Raw genomic sequence first — 21,495 nt, 5'->3', positions numbered from 1 at the left:
GATCAGTGGTTCCCAACAGAGGGCCCATGCCCCACAGGGGGGCAATTAAAACCTTGTTTAAACCAAGTTAATGTCCTTTCAGGTTTCCTCCATGTGAATAGGAGTTCACTTTTTGAACAGTAAGAATTATATGTCACGGGGGGAGGGAGCATTATGTCAGGATTTTAGAGATGTCGCGCATGGCCAAAAAAAGGTTGGGAACCACTGATCTAGAGTCTTAAAGAGAGTATGGCATAATAAGAAGCTGATGGAACATACAAAGATCCAGGACTATAGAGCCTGCATCCTGAACACACTCCTGTATTGCAGGAAGTCTTGGACCCTTTACACATGGAAGAATAAAAAGTTAAAAACTTTCCATATGCACTGTCTCTGAAGTATCTTTGGCATGGCAAAGTTCCAAATAGCATAGTTTGGGAACATAATGGAATTTCTAACATGTATATACTATTGCAATGCTTCTCAAATAGTGGGGCAGGCACCCCCTTGCGGGTGGAGAGTGCCAGGGAGGTGCACGTGGCCCCGGGGAACACGCATAGTCCCTCTTGATCAATTCCCACAGACGGGAAGTGTTTTCACATTTGCATGCTGCTCTGAGCCTGGAAGAGAAGGTGGCCAGGTGGGGCGGGGCGGCTACTCAGGTTCTTTTTGTTCTCAGCGGGCACTGCAGTAGCCATGAATGGCATGGCGAACCTGCTGCTGGACAAGGAGGCCCATCCTTTGCAGATGGGGGAAAGCTTCAAACTGCACCCTAAAGTCTCCTTCCACACTATTTTCTGTGAGTGCCGGCAGAGGCGAACGCTTATGGGCCAGGCCCCAAAACATCAGCTTCATTAAGCTGGCCTAGCCTCGTGTCAAAAGAAGGTCCTAACCACAGTAGCCTATGCCTGTCTAACCAAAAACAGAATCCACTGAGTTCAGTGTGATTTACTCCCAAGTAAGTGGTTAGAACAGCCTTCCTCAGCCAATAGTTTGCTTACAACTTATAATAAGTAAAATAATAAATATTAACACTAAAATTCCATTGGGGCCCAAATCAGAGAATTTACTTCTTCCTGGGGTGGAGGGCGTAACAGAAAATAATTGAGAAGTACTGGACTATTGAAATGTCTACACTGGCTTGGGCACGTTGTGATAATGGCCGATGGTTGGATTCTGAAAGATCTCCTATGTGGAGAATTAGTGCAGGGAAAGCGCCCCAGAGGGAGACCACAGCTGCAATATAAGGACATCTGTAAGAGGGATCTGAAGGCCTTGGGAATGGACATTAACAGCTGGGAAACCTTGACCTCTGATCGTTCAGCTTGGAGGCTAAAGACGCAGCATGGCCTTCTCCATCTCTAAGAAACATTTGTTTTGCAGGCTGAGGCAAAGAGGCAGTCCCCGAACCAGCAAAATCTGGGGGCCAGGCAGGGGACAGAATGTATCTGCCCTCAGTGTGAAAGGAATTGCCACTCTCGGATTGGCCTTTTTAGCCACACTAGATGCTGTTTTAGGAACTCTTTCCAGAGTATGACACCATAGAATTACGAGACTGAAGAATGCCAATGCCATGCTAATCATCAGTAACTGAGTTTAAACATGCTTCCATCATCCAACAAAAAATTAAAAATAAATTAAAAACAAAACAAAGGCAAGGAAAATAACTCAAAGTGAAGACACAATGGGCCACAGTCACAATTAGGTCTTTTTCTGCTGTCAGTTGTCTATGTTTCTATGTATTTATGGACATTACTTACAAATCGTTAAGAACGCTTTAGACTCCAGTACAATATGCCCTTATAAGAAAGCTTACTGCAACTTTTTGTCTATATTTCTCACTCTATTTTATGGGAGGAGGGGAGGAAGTCCTTTGATAGACTAAATATTTTTTATTTTTGGCTTCCATAAAGATCTAATGGAAAAATACTTAAACTTCCAACTAATTTTCTCTTCAACATAACTTTCATATAAGTCACTACTGGGCTCACCAGTTAATGCTGCTGATGTGTAGGATCCAGCTGCTAACTGTTTGATCTTGTGCTGACTGGTAAAATAACTAACTAGATGAAATCCACTTCTTTCTTCTGTGCCTCCTAATCCAAGTTGTCCTTCACTGTTACCCCCAGTGGCATATAGGTTCCCTTTTTCTGTGTAGAAAAAAGCACAACCAAAATAAGTACATTTCACTTGAAGGGTAAAAAACAAATCAAATAAAGAACATATTACAGTCTCATGTTGTCTTTAAGACTAATTACAACTGTTAAATGGTTATCTGCAGAAGTTGCTGTCTACAGTTTAACTCTAGTGGAATTCGACTATGCAAACTAGAATCACAGAATCATAAGAGACCATTTAAGCCATAGGCCCACCAATCAGCTCAGTGCAGAAATCCAAATTAAAATATTCCAGAAAAAGGCTGTCTAAAAGCTAAGAAGTATAAAATGGTTGTCTAACAGGAGAGCCTATTACTCCTTTGGATCATGCATCAGTTACAAGACTTTCTTCATGTCTGGAACCTAGATTTTTAAAACAGGAATGATTTCATTCATTGCATTTCCTTCATTCTCAATTGGGAGTTGAAGAAAAGGAGGTTTGGAATTTTAAAAAACTTAAAATGTATGGATTCAATCAATCATTGTTTCATGTACAGTATATACATTCCACTTGTAACTATGAATATATGTTATCTAAAATCAGAAATGAGGTATGTAGGAGTTAGAGTTATCTATGATTAGCCTGAGAATACAGGGCTAAGATTTTTAAAGGTGATATGGTTCTCCCTCTGGCTCAATTCACTATACTAACAATTAATAAATTGAAACCAAGAGAAATGGAAGAATTCCTTTCCTATCCCCATTTATTATTCATATCAGATACTGCTTTTTAACTTTTTTAAAAATGTTAGATGTGGTAAAGCATGGTTTAGGCTTCATTTTTTGGCTTATTTCTTTTTAAGGGTCATAAAAACTCTGAAAAACACACTATTTTCTTTGCATGGCAATGAAGGGTATTTTTTCTTAAAAATAGTTACATAACTCATGAAGAGTAATATTTAAAATTTCACTCTCAGTTTAATTTCATTCCCTTGTAATTCTCTATCCTACATTCATAACATTACATGTTCCTCCTGATAGGACATTTATACCAATCATTGCACGGATGTAATTTTATTACACAAATAAGCTTTTACTACAAAAAAATAACAGCAACAAAAATAAAATTAGTTCTAACACAAATATAAATTGACTTGTCCACTACATTTGAAAAGCATTTTAAAATATTCTTAAATAATGAGCATCAGTTAACAATGACAAATTTGGTTTCAATTCAAGTATCTTTTGCCCTCTTGACTAAACTCAATGCTGAATCAGTATTTATATATCCTACAGCAAGGGTCGGCAAAGCACAGCTCACGAGCCACAAGTGGCTCTTTGGGCCCTCTGCTGTCCTGTCACTGGTTGACCCCACCCCTCGCTGCTTTTCATATTATTTTGGATATTTTGGGAAATCCGGGCTGAGGGATGATCGCCAGCAGCGGCAAACATTTCCCTTTGGGCAATCCTCCGCCCCCTCCTCCCCTCATGACCCCTGCCTGGCTGTAGCTGAGCCGAGAGTATGCACACGCACAGGGAGACCTTTGTCAAGTGAGTGCCAAAGCACAGGAAAGGCATGTGCAGGGTGTCGCGCTGGAAATTGCCAGCCCCCAACGACATTGAGAAACATCCAGTAGTTAGAGAGTTAATTCTGTCTAGTAAGGTAGCTCCTCCTGTGTGATGTAACCTGTTTGCTCACATCCTGTCTCTTCTTGAAGAAGAAGGGCGGTCCTTAATTAGGAGACATCTTTCCTCCGTACATCCTTAGCCAGAGGATGTGCTTTTTATGTCTCTTCAGACTTTTATTGTTTTTATACTTTTCTAATAAAAACTAATTGTTCATTCGAACATGATTTGTCTGTACTTCAATATCCATCACCTCTGGAAGCTCCCGGCTCACTCCTCACGGGCTGAGCGCCTTGTCTAAGGTAAGGGGGTCACTCCATCCCGACATGGTAGCCAGAGCACGGCTTTTATTGAAGTAATAGACCCCGCTTACACCCCGTAAGCTTCCTAGGATTTTTCCCGAATGCCAGCGAAAAAGAAACGTAATCCTCTCACGCAATCCTACGTGGATTCCCTCACGAGTGACCAGTTGGCCCAACTCAAGGAGACAATTCGTGTAACCGATTGTAAAAGGAATCCTACAATGTCTTTGCACGGTGAGAAGGAAGTTCTTCCAGCTGACGCCTGCATTCAACAAACCGTAAGTGAATCTTACTTCATTGATGATGTAGAAACCAGGGAACAGGATTGTAAAACTACCCAGGGTGAGCCCTCCGGCAGTCTTTCCATTAATCCTAGCGAAGATGAGGAGGAGGAAACTTTAACTCTCTTCCCCTCACAATCATCTGGCACGCATGTTAAAGCACAAGCCAAGACAAGGCACCTAGATGATTTCAGCTCTCTCGCTTCTGCTAACATAAAAGGAACTTCCCTAAACTTGCAGACAATAGAGCAGCTCATTGAGAAGGATGAGAAGGAGATTCATGCTTTGGAATCAGTCTGTCTCCACTTTGATAACCTTCCTACAATGAAAAATATAGAGCAGCAAGAAATCTATTTCAGTTATTTAAAAAAGGCTGATAATGCCAGGACTGAATTACGATCTCTGAAGAAACTTCAGCTTAAACTTATTACAGAAAAGATGGAGGTTATGTCCCTGAGAGGTAGTTCACGTGCTCATTCTCCAAAGGGAGAGATAGAAGGAATCCATTCCTCCCACTCACCCCAAGATACGCATGTGCACATCGTAAATCCTCCCGTGGTCACACACTTTTTTCCGCCAAGCTCTAACATAGAACACATTCCTTTCCAAGAAGGGAGGGCTACCCAGCCCGAAGATAAAAAAATGGTCCCTTTGCAATTTAAAACTGCAAGCCGAGAAGGGGGGCTTTCCCCCACTGCTACAAGTTACGCAGCAGCGGCCACTAGTGGATGGAATGCGCCAAAGGCACAGTTAATTCCTGAAACAAATGCATTTGAAGTGAAGCCTAATGAATTTAGAGTTTCCCTCACAGCTAAGATGCAAAGGCAATTGGTCCCTCATGTTCCAGATACTTCTGTTTCATCGCAGAGACCTCCAGTCTTCATCCCACAGATACAAGCGCAACTTCCCCAGATGGGACAGCCACAAGGTTTGCCAGGAGGAGTTGGGGCTCAACCCCAGCAACTCCAAGCGGTCCAGCTGACTGCATCAACAAGGCATACCATCACCTCTCCTACACTGAAAGGTGAGTTTGTGCTGTTACCAAATCAACTGGATTTTAAAGTATGGCTTTGCAGGATAGGACTGATCTTTATACTCATGTCTATAGACTCTGATGTTTTGTTCAACCCATGTACTCCTGAATGGAAGAAGGTTGTTGACAGATTCAGCAGATATCCACTGCCTTTTAAATCTACTCAGAGACTCTGTAACATGCTAACTGAAGAAGCAGAGTTGCTGAACACTGGCCTTAGACCTATGTCAGCAGCATTTAAATCTAACTTGGCCAAGGGCGGTCAGCAGAAAACAAGTACTCCAAAGTACTCACGCCAGAAACCTTTTAAGAAGGATGACACTCGCAAATCTCCTGATGTGCAAAGTGTGAAGTCTGGCGAGACTGATCATCCACCTTATCCAACCCAGCCTAAAGGCGCACACAAGAAAGGATCCAGAGGAAAGAGTTCTGGAGCTGCAAAGTCAACTCCCAAAGACTCCAAAGATGAGAAACCTACTTATGTTGGTACCATCCACCTCAGCATTGTTCCTGACAAGAGTCCACTCTACGACATTCGTGAGTTATGGACCCTAGACAGCGGAGCAGCGGCACACATCGCGTACCGGAAGGAATCCTTCAGTGAGCTACACCCGACAGATGTCAAAGAAGTGTTTGGAGTTGGTGATCTACGTTCCAAGGTGGAAGGAAAAGGAAAAGTCTTCGTCAAAGAACTGGACTCCCTTATCTCAAATGTTTTCTACGTTCCAACTGCCAAGAACAACATCCTTAGTGGATATTGCCTGAGAGAAGAATTGAAGGTTGTAATAAACTATGAACTTGTTGACACCAACATTATCAAGGATGGCAAACTTCTTGCTACTGCCATCCCCATCAAAGGTGTCTTTTATTTGCAACCCAAACCTGCCAGCAAAGGTAGTGTAAGTATAAGCGTTCCAAAGGGCGTATGCACAGGTCCAGAGAGAAACCCTGGTGCCACTGCTAGTTCAAAGGTTCCTAAAACCAATGAAACCCCTGAGGTTCCTAATGCTGTTAAAAATGTTAAACATATGTTAACAAACAAATCTTTTCATTCCAGGTGCATTCACAGATGGCATCGTCGCTTGGGGCATGCTTCTTACCCCGTCTTAGCAAAGATGTCTGAATATGTTGATGGTTTCACAATTGATGGGGCTTGCAAGGTTTACCTAGATTGTAAAATTTGTAATTCTGCAAAATCCCGGCACTCCCCAGTTCCAAAAATTGCTGTCCGGCTGTGTACACGCATCTTTGAATTGGTCCATACCGACGTTGTCGGTCCATTTCGGCCTACTGTTGGTAAACGTAAGTATTTCTTAACTGTAGTTGACAGTTACTCACGATTTGGCTATGTTTTTCTTTTAAAACAAAAATCAGAGGCGTTTGAGGCTTTTAAAGGCTTTGCTGCAGAGATACTTACCCAACACGACGTCTGGATCAAGCGGATTCAAAGTGATCGTGGAGGCGAATTTATGTCGCAACAGTTCCAAGGATGGATGGCCAGGAATGGAATCCGCCAGCAGACCTCATCACCCGGGACGCCGCAGCAGAATGGTGTGTGCGAACGCAGGAACGGGATTCTGCAGACAATGTTTCGTTGTCTCATTGAGGATGCAAACGTGGACTTTTCATACTGGGGCGAAGCATTAAGGTATGCTAATTACATTGTTAACAGAACATGGAGCAGCGTCATTCAAGACACTCCTTATTACTTGCTCCATGGCAAGAAACCTGACATTCAAAATATTTACATTTTTGGTTGTTATGCCACTGTTAACATTCCAGTTGAACAGAGAAGAAAAGGAGGTCCTGTGTCAGAAAGAATGAGATTCATCGGCTTTGATGAAGTCTCCAAGTACCACAAATTTGCTGACTCTCATCACAGAGTTTACATTTCTAATTCAGCCAAATTTGAGGAAGACACAAATTGGTCCAGTATACATAGTAATGATACTTCAGTTTATTTTCCTAAGGAAAGTGTGCAGAGTCCTGATGCCCAGGGAGCTGTGGCAGATATTCCTGATGTTCCAGATGATAAACAGCCTTCGACAGTTGCCGAGGAAACCCCTGGTGATGAACTTGAAGGCGGAGATGATGATGAAGGATGGACCAGCGTTCCCAGACGTTCCAAGAGAACTACCAAAGGAACTCCTCCAAAGAGATTTGCACAGCAAGTATCTGACTCTCCTTATCTTTTCATGTGTAACAATCTTACACTTCCACCTGATCATTTTCACCAGATCAAACTTTTGCCTGACTCTGAACAAGAAAAATGGCATGAGGCTATGGAACACGAACTGGACTGTTTAAAGAAACTTAATGTGTTCCAGAAGATGGAGCCTCCTAACAAGAAGAAAGTCATTGGCACACGCTGGGTGTATAAGGTCAAACAAAAACCTAATGAGGAAAAGCTGTACAAAGCTAGACTCGTAGCTCAAGGATTTTCTCAAGTTTATCCGGAAGACTACACAGATACATACTCACCCACAGTCAGAAATGAAAGTGTCAAGATTGCCCTAATCACTGCTGTTGCTTTGGGTTTAGAGGTTTTTCAGTTTGATGTAGAGACTGCCTATTTGAACGCTGATCTGAATGAAGAGATCTACGTCAAGGGTGCTCCTGGATTCCAGAACCGAGAAGGAGAGGTTTGGTCTCTGAGCAAGTCTTTATACGGCCTCAAGCAGAGCGCCCTCTGCTGGTACAAATTATTATCCCAAAAGCTAAATTCAATGGGCTTTATTAAGTCCGAATCTGATGGATGCGTGTTCACAAAAGGGCAAGGTAAGACTTATGAAATTGTTCTTGTTTATGTTGATGATATTGTTTATGTGGGTCTCAATGAAAGCACTAGTCAAACTTTTGCTAAGGGCCTTGAGAAACATTTCACCTTGAAAAGCCTAGGGCATATCAATGATTATCTAGGTGTTCAGTTTGAGAAAACTGAGAAGGGGTTCTCTCTTTCACAAGAAAGTAAGGTTGACCAGCTTTTGCAAAATTGTAACATGTCTGATGCGCATACTTGTCGTTCTCCTATGCAAACTGACTTTTACAGGTTAACCCGAGAAGAGTATCCTGATTTTGAGAACAAAACATTGTACCGGTCAGTGATTGGATCGCTATTGTACATCAGCAGCTGGACGAGACCTGACATTTCACTGAGTGTGAATCTACTGTCCAGATACGTTGGAAAGGCTACCACGTTTCATTGGTCTTGCATAAAGAAGCTGCTCAAATACATGAAGCTCACGAAAGGCAAGAAGCTGTACCTTGAGCCAGATCATGTTGGGTACCCTGAAGTGATTTGTTATGCTGATGCTGACTGGGCAAGTGACACAGAAACACGAAAAAGTACTTCTGGTTATATCATGTTTTTAAATGGTTGTCCTTTCTTTTGGAAAGTTAGGCAGCAGAAGTTTATTTCTTGCTCTTCAACTGAATCTGAATATGCATGTGTTTCTGATTGCTGTAATGCATTAATGTCTCTTTTTCCTCTCATTGATAGTATTTGGAAAGGTCCTATGACACCAATTGTTATTATGGAGGATAATATTTCAGTTGCATTCATTGCTGAAGCTGAATTTGTTGGAGCTCGTTCACGGCACATTCACATTCGGTATCAAAATATCCGAGAGAAGGTGAAAGATGGTTTCGTGAAATTTCAGTATGTGGCTACTACTGAGCAGATCGCTGACTTGCTGAATAAGCCACTGCCAGCTGATCAACATGAATACCTCACCAACAAATTGTGCCTTAAGTGAATTGATGTCTTGATGTCCTGATGTCCCTCTTGTCTCTGATGACTGACAAAGAAGGGGTGTCGCGCTGGAAATTGCCAGCCCCCAACGACATTGAGAAACATCCAGTAGTTAGAGAGTTAATTCTGTCTAGTAAGGTAGCTCCTCCTGTGTGATGTAACCTGTTTGCTCACATCCTGTCTCTTCTTGAAGAAGAAGGGCGGTCCTTAATTAGGAGACATCTTTCCTCCGTACATCCTTAGCCAGAGGATGTGCTTTTTATGTCTCTTCAGACTTTTATTGTTTTTATACTTTTCTAATAAAAACTAATTGTTCATTCGAACATGATTTGTCTGTACTTCAATATCCATCACCTCTGGAAGCTCCCGGCTCACTCCTCATGGGCTGAGCGCCTTGTCTAAGGTAAGGGGGTCACTCCATCCCGACACAGGGTGGGTGGCCGCTAGCTTAGAGAGGGTATCTCTGTATGTGCGCATGCTCCTGGCTCAGCTACAGCCAGACAGGATGTCACAAGAGGGAGGAGGAGGAGGGTCACCAGAGAGTGCAGGAGCAAAGCGCCCTGTACATGCCTTAGCAGAACGTAAGACAGCCTTCACTTTCTGCCACTTCAGGCTGGAGTTTGTGCCCTCCATGCTCGAAGAGCTACTGGGGATGGAGGATAACAGGGCAAGGCAGCTTCCCGTTGAGTGCCTTTCCCTGCAAGGAGATCTTCTCCCCTTGCAGGGATGATCTCTGGCGGGCCCAGAACAGGGGTTTATCCTCTGTCCTGGTGTTTCTTGACCTCTCAGCGACTTTCGATACCATCGCCCATAGTATCCTTCTGTGCCGACTGGAGGGGTTGAGAGTGGGAGGCACTGTTCTACAGTGGTTCTCCTCTTACCTCTCCGGTCAGTCACAGTCAGTGTTAGTGGGGGGTCAGAGGTCAACCTCTAGGTCTCTCCCTTGTGGGGTACCTCAGGGGTCGGTCCTCTCCCCCCTGCTGTTTAATATCTACATGAAATAGCTGGGTGAGATCATCCAAGGGCATGGGGTGAGGTATCATCAGTATGCTGATGATACCCAGTTATACATCTTCACCCCATGTCCAGTCAGTGAAGCAGAGGAAGGCTGTTGGGGTCTGGATGGGTGTCAACAGGCTCAAACTCAACCCTGACAAGACGGAGTGACTGTGGGTTTTGCCTCCCAAGGACAAGTCCATCTGTCTGTCCATTACCCAGGGGGGGAATTATTGACCCCCTCAGAGAGGGTCTGCAATTTGGGCATCCTCCTCGATCCACAGCTAACATCTTTCAGCTGTGGCGAGATGAGCGTTTGCCCAGGTTCGCCTGGTGTACCAGTTTTTGCCCTATTTGAACAGGGAGTCTCTGTTCACAGTCGCTCATGCCCTCATCACCTCGAGGTTCTGCAACGCACTCTACATGGGGCTACCTCTGAAAAGTGTTCGGAAACTTTCCTAGATATGCCCATGTTTCATCAACACTCCGCGGCTTGCACTGACTGCCGATCAATTTCCGGTCACAATTCAAACTGTTGGTAATGACCTATAAAGCCCTACATGGCATTGGACCAGAGTACCTACAAGACCTCCTTCTGCCGCACGAATCCCAGCGGCCAATTAGGTCCCACAGAGTTGGCCTTCTCCGGGTCCCATCAACAAAACAATGCCGTCTGGTGGGACCCAGGGGAAGAGCCTTCTCTATGGTGGCTCCGGCCCTCTGGAATCAATTCCCCCTGGAGATTCAAACTGCCCCTACACTCCTCGCCTTCCGCAAAATGTTGAAAACTCATCTCTGCCACCAGGTGTGGGGGGATTAATCTCCCCCATTCCTTTTTGTTGCTGACCTTTATAATGTTTATGTTTAGTTGGCTTGAGTGTGTATAGTGTGTAGTATATAGGTTTTTTATAACAATGTGTTTTAAATTAGTTTTTAAATTTTTTAACATTAGATTTGTACTTATATTGTATTGAGGTTATGTTGTGAGCCGCCCCGAGTCTTCGGAGAGGGGCGGCATACAAATGTAATAAATTATTACTATTATTATTATTATTATTATTATTATTCTCAGCCCTGACTTAACAGACCTTGGGAGAGCAGGAAGGAGAGCAGGAGGGAAACTGGATTCCCAGTCCCTTTTTCTGCTTCTTCTCTAAGTGCAAAATGTTGCAAGCTTCTAGGTTGCAAGAGGAGAAGGAAGGGGGAGGAGAACGGTCAGCTAAATGGAAGTTGCTGCTTCAATCGCTCTTCTGCCAGCTTGCATTTCCAAAAAGAAGAAATAAAAAAGGTAGCAAAGCACACCCAAAAGAGATTGCTGGCTTGGCCAGTCGCGGCAGAGAAAGCCGAAGGGGAGGGGAGAGAGACATAGAGAAAAACATACAGAGTGATACACAGAGAGTGTGAGAGACAGAAGAGAGACACACAGTAATATCCAGAGAGAGAAAGAGATTGGGAGGGGAGAGAGAGAGAGAGTCACTCTCTTGCTCTCGCTCCCTGCCTCTGACTCTTCTCACTCTCGTAAAACCCTGCATGCTATTTTTTGTCTTTTCGCCAGCTGTTTTTTTTCCTTCCTTTTGGAAAGCTGGGCTGGTGTAGCAATGAGCGCAACTCCTCCTCCCCACTTCAGCCAGTCAGGGGGACAGGAGAAGGAAGGGGGAGGAGAACAGTCAGCTGAAGGGAAGTTGCTGCTTCAATTGCTCCTCTGTCAGTCTGGATTTCCAAAAAAGAAGAAATAAAAAAGGTAGCAAAGCACACCAAAAAGAGTTTGCTGGCTTGCCCAGCCGTGGTGGAGAGATATGAGGGGAGTGGGGGGAGAGACATAGAGAAAAACATACAGAGTGATAACCAGAGTGATACAGAGAAGGAGTGAAAGACAGAAAAGAGACACACAGTGATATACAGAGAGGAGGAGATTGGGAGAGAGAAAAAGAGACTCGGGGTGTGTGTGTGTGTGTGTGTGTGTGTGTGTGTGTGTGACTCTCTCAGTCTCACTCCCTGCCTCTGACTCTTCTCATTTTCAGAAAGCCCTGCCTGCTCTCTTTCGGGCTTTTCACCAGCTGCAATGAGCGCAACTTCCTCCTCTTCCTCCTTCTCCTCTCATGTGCACCCTCCTGGCCCCATTACAGCCAGTCAGGGAGACAGTAGATGTGGAGGAAAGCTTCCATCACAGGTTGCGCTGAGAGCTCCGTCGGCTATTTCCCATAGAAAACACAGAGCCACAAAACCTGGGTAGGGTATCATGTGACTGAGTGGAAGTGAGTGACATCGAGTTGGCCATGCCCAGCCAGATTTTGTGGCTCCAGGTGTTTTGTTTTCTCTGGGAAACTGGCCCAAGTGGCTCTTTGACCATTTAAGTTCGCCGACCATTGTCCTACAGAATGTAGTTTGAAAGAGATATTGGAAAGTATATGCCTGGGGATTTCTGGCACTGACGTCACGCCGGTGCAATCAAGCCAACGGAGTTCCATCTGGCGCGTCCAGTTTTTTTTGTCTTTTGTGGCCGTTTAAGACAAGGTCAGCACCAGTTGAGAGGGGTGGCTCTGGAGTTTCTGGAAAAGAAAGGTGATTTCCGAATAGAGCAAGGAATCCCCTTACAGCAGGCAGGAAAGAGATCGACCTGCTAATGGCCGATCTGAAGACGTGGCTACCAGCCTAATAAGGAGGCAGAAGAATATAGAATAGTGAAACATATTGTTGACCTAAATTTGTAAACAGACATTGTGAAACCTCTTTATCAGCAGAAAGTGAGTTGGAGAAGGAAAGTGAATTAAGAGAGATCGAACTGATAAGAGGTGAATTTGCAATGAGAACAACGAAAAGAAGGTAAAAGTAAGTGCAGCAAGGGAAAGAGGAAAGATGAGAAGAGACGGTGAAATGAAGGTGTGAGTGAATTTTGGATTAAAATAGAATGGCGAGGGACAAAGGAAGAAGATTTTGGAAAGGAAACAGGGAGTAAGAGCTGAAAACTTGGGAGATTAAAAGAGGGCAAAAACAGCCAGAGCTTGATTGTGCAAAGGGAGACACCATTTTGAGATGCTTGGGAGATCTGGAAAGAGGGGAAGGAATAAGACAATCGAAGAAGAAAGAGGACTTGGATTTAGATCTGGATTTATAAAACAGTGATTAAGAAGGTTGGACATTAAAAAAACCCTCTTCTTGTTTCTATCTTATTTTTAGCCTCTCTTTTTTTCCTATCTTCTAGCCTTTTTATTTTCCATGTGTCTTAACACCTCAACTATCTGGGGTGCCAGAGGAGCCTTTCGTTGGCACTTAAGGACGCTTTGGCACTCCAGAGCAAACGGAGCATTTTCCCTTCTCTGGGCACTTGGAGAGGGAATAAACCACTTAGCTGTGCTGACTCCCTCGTGCTGCCTCCCATACACCCAGAGCGAAGTTGCCTCTCAGAGCATCTGGGTATGGAAAGGCAAAAAGGGGTGCTTTGACCTGGCTGAATCAACTTGGCTTCAGCCAAATCGAGGAGTCACCACAGTGAAGGAAAGGCACCAGCAACAAAGCGAGCGAGTAAGAGGAGAGGGGAGCCCTTCAGCATGGGAAGGAAGAGGAAGCAGGTAGTAGCAGCAGCCGCCTTTCAGTCAAAGGAGTGGGAGGTTCCCCCCTCTTGCCCACCTGGGTTTCTCTCTCTGGTGCAGTGTATGGGAGGCAGCCTCACGCTGGATGTATGGGAGTTGTGTGCTCCTCCTCACCACCTCAGAGTCCCTTTTTATTAAGCCTTAAAGTTTTGGATTTTTTTGATTCCCCTCACCTCACCTTCTTCCTTCAGCAGTGACTATCCTCCTCTTCTTCCTCCTCCTGAACCCACCCAAATGCCGAACTTTTATTTCTTTCCTAATGGGTTCGCACGCATTATTTGCTTTTATATTGATTCCTTGCTTCTACTTACAACCTTTCTACTTAAGAACCTGGTCATGGAACAAATTAAGTTCTTAAGTAGAGGTACCACTGCATACACACACACACACACACACACACACACACACACACACACCATATTTTTCTGTATATAAGACGCATCTTTTTACCTCAAAAAAGTACTTTAAAATTTGGGCGCGTCTTATACATAGAATGTTGCTGAGGCTACCCAGCAACCCTCGGCGGGAGGCCGGCAACTCAACTCCAGGCATGGGCAGGGTGCTGGGTGTTTGGAGCAGAGGGCACCAGCTGCGCAATTCCTGAGATTCCCCCCCAAACCTGCGGGCGTTGGCCGCGGAGCACCCCTGGGAGGCCAAAAAGTGGCTCAGGCGAGCAACTCCACCCCACACCAGGTTAACCACTCTAGCAAAGCATTGCCGCCGCCGAATCATGAGGCTGAGGAGGTAGTCAAACAGGGCCTGAAGGGACAGAGCCGTCATCTGTATTGGTGCCTTGTGTTGGGTGGTGGGCTCAGCTTGGGCGAGTGGCTGTGGCAGGGACCGGGCAATCAGGTGGGGGAGCTATGCAGTAGCCCATGGGAAAGCGAGAAACGTGCGGGTTCCATAAAGTTAGGTTAAGATAGGGCTATCTTGCCTGTCTTCAAGACTTCCGATCGTCAGTCCAGGAAAAGGACTGACGATCGGGAGGAAAGCGGAGAGCAGTGCTTCTCGCGCGTGAAAAAGAAAAGAGTTCGCAAGGTGTGCATGCACAGAGTGTGTGAAAACTACAGCCATTTCAACTGGGTGGCGCCAAGCTGAAGTGACGTGTAGGCTAGAAGCTCCTGGTTTACACTCAAGATTTTTCGCCGAAAAACCGTATAATCGGGGTCAGTTTTCCACGGTGAGGAGAGCTAGAGCAAGGGGAAGTTTCCGACAGTGGGGGGGATGCGAACCCCCACTGCGGGTGGCGAAATCCCTATATTTGGGCAGAAAAAAAGAGCCGGAGTCTATCTCCGGCACAAAGGCTTGGCGCGCTGAGTTGACATCTGGGAAGTAAAAAAAGAGGAGCAGCGGTATCAGCGGATCTTATTAAACTACTAAAATCTACTTACCCGGAAGAATCTCAGAGGGGGGAAAAAGTTGGGACAAATAAAACCCCAGGGAGTTTCCTATTTCTTAATTTTCGGCGATTAAAGAGAGCGGAGCAGTCCAAAAGTGCAAAGAAGGTGAAAGGAAGTTGTTGATGGTGGGCGGAAGTGAATGGTGGTCGACGGAAGATTGGTGAAGACGGATTAGAATGACATTGAGGCAATAGCTGAGGTCGGTGGTCAGCATCAAACGTGTGGTCAACTTCGAACGTGTGCACGCATGTCTGTGGAGAACTGGAGATCGGAGATCGGTTTGGAGGTCGGTTTGGTGGTCGGGAACCAGAGGGAGACCAAGGATCGGAGGGAAACCGGAGAAAGATCGGCGGCGAGTGTGCCTGACGTGTTTGCCGTCTTTGCCATGTCAGATGTGAGAGATCCAAAAGCAGTGGTGATCAAGATCAGGATCGAGATTAATTGGAAATTGGAGGCTGCAAAGCTTGGAGGTTTGGGAAATCCTTTTTGAAAGAAATTGGGAAAGTTCAGGCGAGGAGAGGGTGAGGGTGAGTGTGCGTGCACATGACAGAAGGACTGGAGACGCCTTTTTCTTCTATGAGAGAGACCATCGGAGACTGAACTGAACTAAATTTGCAACTTAGAGAACTTACTTCCTTTGTCTGGAGATTAATTTATTCATTTATCTGAAGAGAAACCAACGAACTTCACAAAATTATAATTTAACTCTAATCATAATTGTATAATTTAAGTATTTAAGTGTAACAGTTTAATAATTTAATTCTGATCGCTGCAGTTTCTGTTCTGCTGGGCTCTCTGGTATGAGCCTCCTGAAAATTCAAGGGTACAAATTTGAGACACACACAGGTTTGAAAATTCAAAACAATGTTCTTTATCACAAAATTCAAAAGAAACAAAGCACCCTTTTTGTATTGCAAAGAGCACTCATCCCAAAACAACCTTGTAGGCTGTACAATTCCCTTAATCAGTCCTTAAGTACTTAGCTAGCAGCTGTGAAGAAACGTCACAGCCCTCCTTCTTCCAACGAAGTGAGACACACACACTTTGCTCTGCTTTGATTTCAAAGGCATGAAAAATCAACAAAGTCTGGAAAACAGCAAAACACGGTCCTGAAGAACTGCGATCAGATAATCTTCCAGAATGGCCAAATCAATACGTTGCTATTTGTATCAGCAGCTCTAATTACTAGAGCCCCACCCAAACACAGGTGGCCTCTCTTATCTCCTGTAATATGTCCTCAATTGGTCTCTTCTACACATAACTCTGCGCCTGCGTGGGTCCAAGACTTCCCCATCCGAATCGACCGAAGATAATGGAGATTGGCTTCCTGGGCTGTGTGCCAAGCCCCCCTCTTCCTATTCACCCCCACCTTCTTCTTTGTCCGAGGAAACTGCACTACCTGCCTCTGTCGGCAATAAAACAGGCCTATGACATGTTGATGTTTCCCCTGCATCTACCTCCACATTCCTTGGGGCAGGAGCTGGGCCAGAGCCAACCACAACAGTTTCCCTAAGTGATTGTTGTCCTCTGCCCCCTCTTCTCTTCTGTCTCTCTTTCACTTTTACTTTTACTTTTTTTTCTGGCTCATCTCTCTTCTTTGCCCCCCCCCCCTTCTTTTCTTCCTTTTATCTTTATGTGCCTCTATTTACTTCTTGTTTAACTGTTCACTTCTTGTTTAATTCCTACTTGATTTCTCCCTCCTGGGATCTGATTGTGAGGAAAAATTAATTGATTGACTAATATAGAAATATAGCGAACATAATCTTCAAACTTTCAAATTATATAGTTTATAAAACTGTATAGTATACATAAATTTAGTTACATTAAGAAACATTTAATATAGTGAATATACTTAATAGAAATTTATAAAATACTATAGAATAATTAAGTTTATATTAATACTATTTAATAACTAATATATAGCAATATTCTATTCCAATATTATTCTAAAAGTAAATCAAATAGACATATTTATTGTTCTTATATAAATATCTGACTTTCTGATAAATTGGTATATTTAGTATATTTAGAATATTTAGTATATTTATTGATTTAACAAAGATAGATATATAACTAGGATCTTTTAAAAATGTTATTTATTGTAATTTATTTATTAATTATTAATTATTGATTAATAGTTGATAAGTTTGGAAGTGCGATAACTGTGATAAGATTGATAGATTGATTCTTCAAAGTAAGATTACTACTCCTTCCGTTAAGTAGTTGGTATTGCTCATTATATTATCTGTGTACTAGCTTTAATATAAATACAGAAAAATCTGGGAACATCTAGAGAGAATTGTGAATATGTCAACAAACTTTTCTAAATACCAGAAGAAATCTACACCTGGAACTCCCTCTACATCCAACAAGAAACCAAATATAGAAATGGAGACAATAGAAAAAACCTCTCTCCAATCAATACAGACTTCACTAGATTTAATCCAAGAATTTATGGTACGAAGCCAGGAATCTGCTTCAACACAAGAAACAATAAAACAAAACCAGGAGGAAACAAATAAAAATTTCAAAAAAATGGCAGGGAAAATTGAAGGTTTAGAGATGTGAATGGAGAATATACAAGAAATCATTATAAACCACGAACAAAGAATAAAAAGAATAGAAACTAATACAGTAAGAACAGAAGACAAAATTGGAGAAGCAGAGGGAAGACTGAGAGCTGCCAACAAAGACCTGGAGGGCTCGATTGCAGTGTTGGAGATGGAGAAATCGGCACATTTCCTGCATTTCCAGAACATTCCAGAGAACGCAGAAGAAGATTTATTTAACAAAATAGCAGAACTAATAAGTGAAAACACACAAATTGAAGAAGAGGAGGTGAGAAACCATATTGATGAGACATACAGGATTCAGACCAACTATGCTAAAAACCACAGATTACCAAGAGAAGTGCATGTATGCTTTACAAAGAAATCTATAAGAGATGAAATCTACAAAACAACAAGAAATGGGAAAGTAATGTATCAGGGGAAAGAAATAATTGTTCTTAAACAGATACCCAAAAGAATAAGAGAAAAAAGAAGAGATTACCACTACTTAACGGCCAAACTCATGAGAAGGGAAATACCATTCCAATGGTTAATACCAAAAGGACTGTTAATAACTTGGAAGGGAAGAAAATTCAGATAGACTCATTCGAAAAAGCTGATTACTTTATCGGACAACATCTTGAAAAAGAAGGAGACACTAATTCGGATACAGACCATTAGACGCTGGAAGAATCAGAGGAAAAAATGAGAGAAAGAGAACAGGACAGGGAGGAGACACAAAGGGAGGAAAGAATCATAACAAAGCAACAGTAGAGGAAAGAGAAGAGGAGGGGGGAGGGGAGGGGGGCAGAGGGGGAAAGAGGGGAGGGAGAGGAAGAGAGAAGGAAAGGAAAAGAGGAAAAAAGAAAAAGAAAAATATGGAGAAAACACTAAAATTATTTTCAGTAAACATTAACGGATTGAATTCACCGATAAAAAGAAAACAGACAATGACCAAATTATTATGCCTACAAGAAGTACATATAAGAAATCAAGACTCTAAATTGTTAGAAAATAAAAATTAGGTAAACTATTTACAGCACTAACAGATTCAAAAAAAGGGGGCATAGCTGCATATATTAGGGAAAAACTTCAACCTGAACAAATCTATGCGGATACGGAAGGAAGAATATTAAGCATAAGAATTAGAATAGGAAACAAAGAAATAAGTGTAGTCCTAATGGTAATATGTGCTACAAACTCAAATCAAAAAGAATTTTATAAAAAATTAGAAGAACATGTAAGACAGATAAGAGGAAAAAACATATGTATTATTGGAGATTTCAATGTGGTACATAATAGACAAAAAGACTATAAAACAATTAAAAAAAAAATAAAGAGAGGAAAACCTTACCAAAAGAATTTTTTGAGATGGTGAGAGAACACAGACTTTCAGATTTATGGAGGGAAAGACATATCCAGGATTTAGAATATACAATCTACTCACCACCCCAGAAGTCATGGTCAAGGATAGACATGATTTGTGCAGATAAGGAAATAGGAAAAATTATTGAAGAAATTGAAATAGGACCAAATATTTGGGCGGATCACCACCCAATAATAATAAAGATAAAGGAACCAAAGAAAGAATATTACAGATGGACTTTAAATCAAACATTGACTAAAGAACAAGATTACATTAATTATATCAAACAAGAATTTAAATTATTTTTTCAGGACATTTGGAACAACGATACTACAGTCCAGAACATATGGGACACTATGAAAGCATATATAAGAGGGCTAACAATAGCATATTCAGCTAAAGTAAAGAAATCTAAAGATAAAAAATTGAATGAATATAAAAATAAAATAAAACACTTAGAAATAGCAATGCAAAAAGACCTACAAAATGAAAAATTAAGAGAAGAACAGAATAAACTAAAACATAATATTAATTTATTAATACAAGATGAAATTGCTGGTAAAATTAGTATAGCCAAACAAAACCAATTTGAAAACGCAAATAAAACAGGTAGGTGGTTGGCATACAAATTAAAAAAACAAGAAGAATGATATACAGTGAACCCTCGAGTTTCGCGTCCTCAAGTATCGCGAAAGGGCTATTTCGCGAGTTTTCAACCCGGAAGTAAACTTCACCATCTGCGCATGCGTGCCCTTCCACGCATGCGTAGATGGTGGAGTTTCCCCGCCGGGCAGAGGCTTCCCTGGGTCTTCCCCCTTCCCCCAGAGGCTTCCCTGGGACACCCCAGCTCCGCTCCCCAGCTGGGAAGCGGCCCCAGCAACAGCGTGGGCGGGCGGGCGGTGCCCGCGCGCTTGGGGACATCCCAGCTCCGCTCCCCAGCTGGGAAGCGGAGCTAGGGAGTCCCCACCGCGCGCGCGTTGCTGGGGAAAGCGCGCGCGCTTGGGGACATCCCAGCTCCGCTCCCCAGCTGGGAAGCGGAGCTAGGGAGTCCCCACCGCGCGCGCGTTGCTGGGGAAAGCGCGCGCGCTTGGGGACATCCCAGCTCCGCTCCCCAGCTGGGAAGCGGAGCTAGGGAGTCCCCACCGCGCGCGCGTTGCTGGGGAAAGCGCGCGCGCTTGGGGACATCCCAGCTCCGCTCCCCAGCTGGGAAGCGGAGCTAGGGAGTCCCCACCGCGCGCGCGTTGCTGGGGAAAGCGCGCGCGCTTGGGGACATCCCAGCTCCGCTCCCCAGCTGGGAAGCGGAGCTAGGGAGTCCCCACCGCGCGCGCGTTGCTGGGGAAAGCGCGCGCGCTTGGGGACATCCCAGCTCCGCTCCCCAGCTGGGAAGCGGAGCTAGGGAGTCCCCACCGCGCGCGCGTTGCTGGGGAAAGCGCGCGCGCTTGGGGACATCCCAGCTCCGCTCCCCAGCTGGGAAGCGGAGCTAGGGAGTCCCCACCGCGCGCGCGTTGCTGGGGAAAGCGCGCGCGCTTGGGGACATCCCAGCTCCGCTCCCCAGCTGGGAAGCGGAGCTAGGGAGTCCCCACCGCGCGCGCGTTGCTGGGGAAAGCGCGCGCGCTTGGGGACATCCCAGCTCCGCTCCCCAGCTGGGAAGCGGAGCTAGGGAGTCCCCACCGCGCGCGCGCACCCCAGGCGCGAGCAACGGGGTGGGCGGGCGAAGGGCGGGCGGCAGTGGAAGCAAAAACACCATCTGCGCACGCGCAGATGGTGTTTTTACTTCCGCACCGCTACTTCGCTAAAAATCGATCATCGCGTGGGGTCCTGGAACGGAACCCTCGCGATGATCGAGGGTTCACTGTATATAAAGATTAGAAGGCGAAAATGGAAGTGAAAAAGAAAATTGCGGTTAAATATTATACAGAATTATACCAAAAAGAGGAGATAAAAAAGAACAATTAAACACATACTTAGAAAATGCAAAATTAGAAGAGATATCAGAGTTAGATAGAACAATATTAAATAAGAAAATAACGTTAACAGAATTGGAAAATGCAATACTGAAACAAAAAAATAACAAAACACCAGGCCCTGACAGTATACCAGGCAAACTCTATAAAGAACTAAAAGATAGGGGGGACTTCCTGTGGCTGTGTCCCCAGACCTCCGTTTTTGCCTGGTGGTCGCTGTCACGCTGAATATTGACAGCCCCAGAGACATTCAGAGACATTCAGTAATTAAATAGATCCACCTATTATGATGTAATATCCTGCCACATCATTATACAGTGATCCCTCGATCATCGCGAGGATTCCGTTCCAGGACCCCTCGCGATGATCGATTTTTCGCGAAGTAGCGGTGCGGAAGTAAAAACACCATCTGCGCATGCGCAGATGGTGTTTTTACTTCCACCGCCACCCGCCCTTCGCCCGCCATTGCCAGCTCCGCTTCCCAGCTGAGAAGCGGAGCGGGGGGGTGTCCCGAAGCGCGCGCACGCTTGCGGACACCCTAGCTCCGCTTCTCAGCTGGGAA

At 44.2% G+C, this 21,495-nt stretch overlaps 1 protein-coding gene across 14 annotated transcripts in view; it reads right to left on the bottom strand.

The window, feature by feature from the left end:
- Positions 1–21,495, bottom strand: part of RPGR (retinitis pigmentosa GTPase regulator) — a 298,707-nt gene that overhangs the window by 210,987 nt on the left and 66,225 nt on the right. For all 14 annotated transcript variants that reach the window (XR_011559019.1, XR_011559020.1, XM_070750562.1 and 11 more), the window contains exon 5: positions 1,971–2,129. Coding sequence is in view for 12 of the 14 variants with exons in the window: in XM_070750562.1 (XP_070606663.1) it covers positions 1,971–2,129 (159 nt within the window). In the remaining 2 variants the exon portion in view is untranslated. The remainder of the gene's footprint in view (positions 1–1,970; positions 2,130–21,495) is intronic.

Source organism: Erythrolamprus reginae, chromosome 4, assembly GCF_031021105.1.
Source record: "Erythrolamprus reginae isolate rEryReg1 chromosome 4, rEryReg1.hap1, whole genome shotgun sequence".
NCBI classification, from domain to species: Eukaryota; Metazoa; Chordata; class Lepidosauria; order Squamata; family Dipsadidae; genus Erythrolamprus; species Erythrolamprus reginae.
Note: the sequence above shows the minus strand (reverse complement) of the source record. Positions and strands in the feature narration are given on the sequence as shown.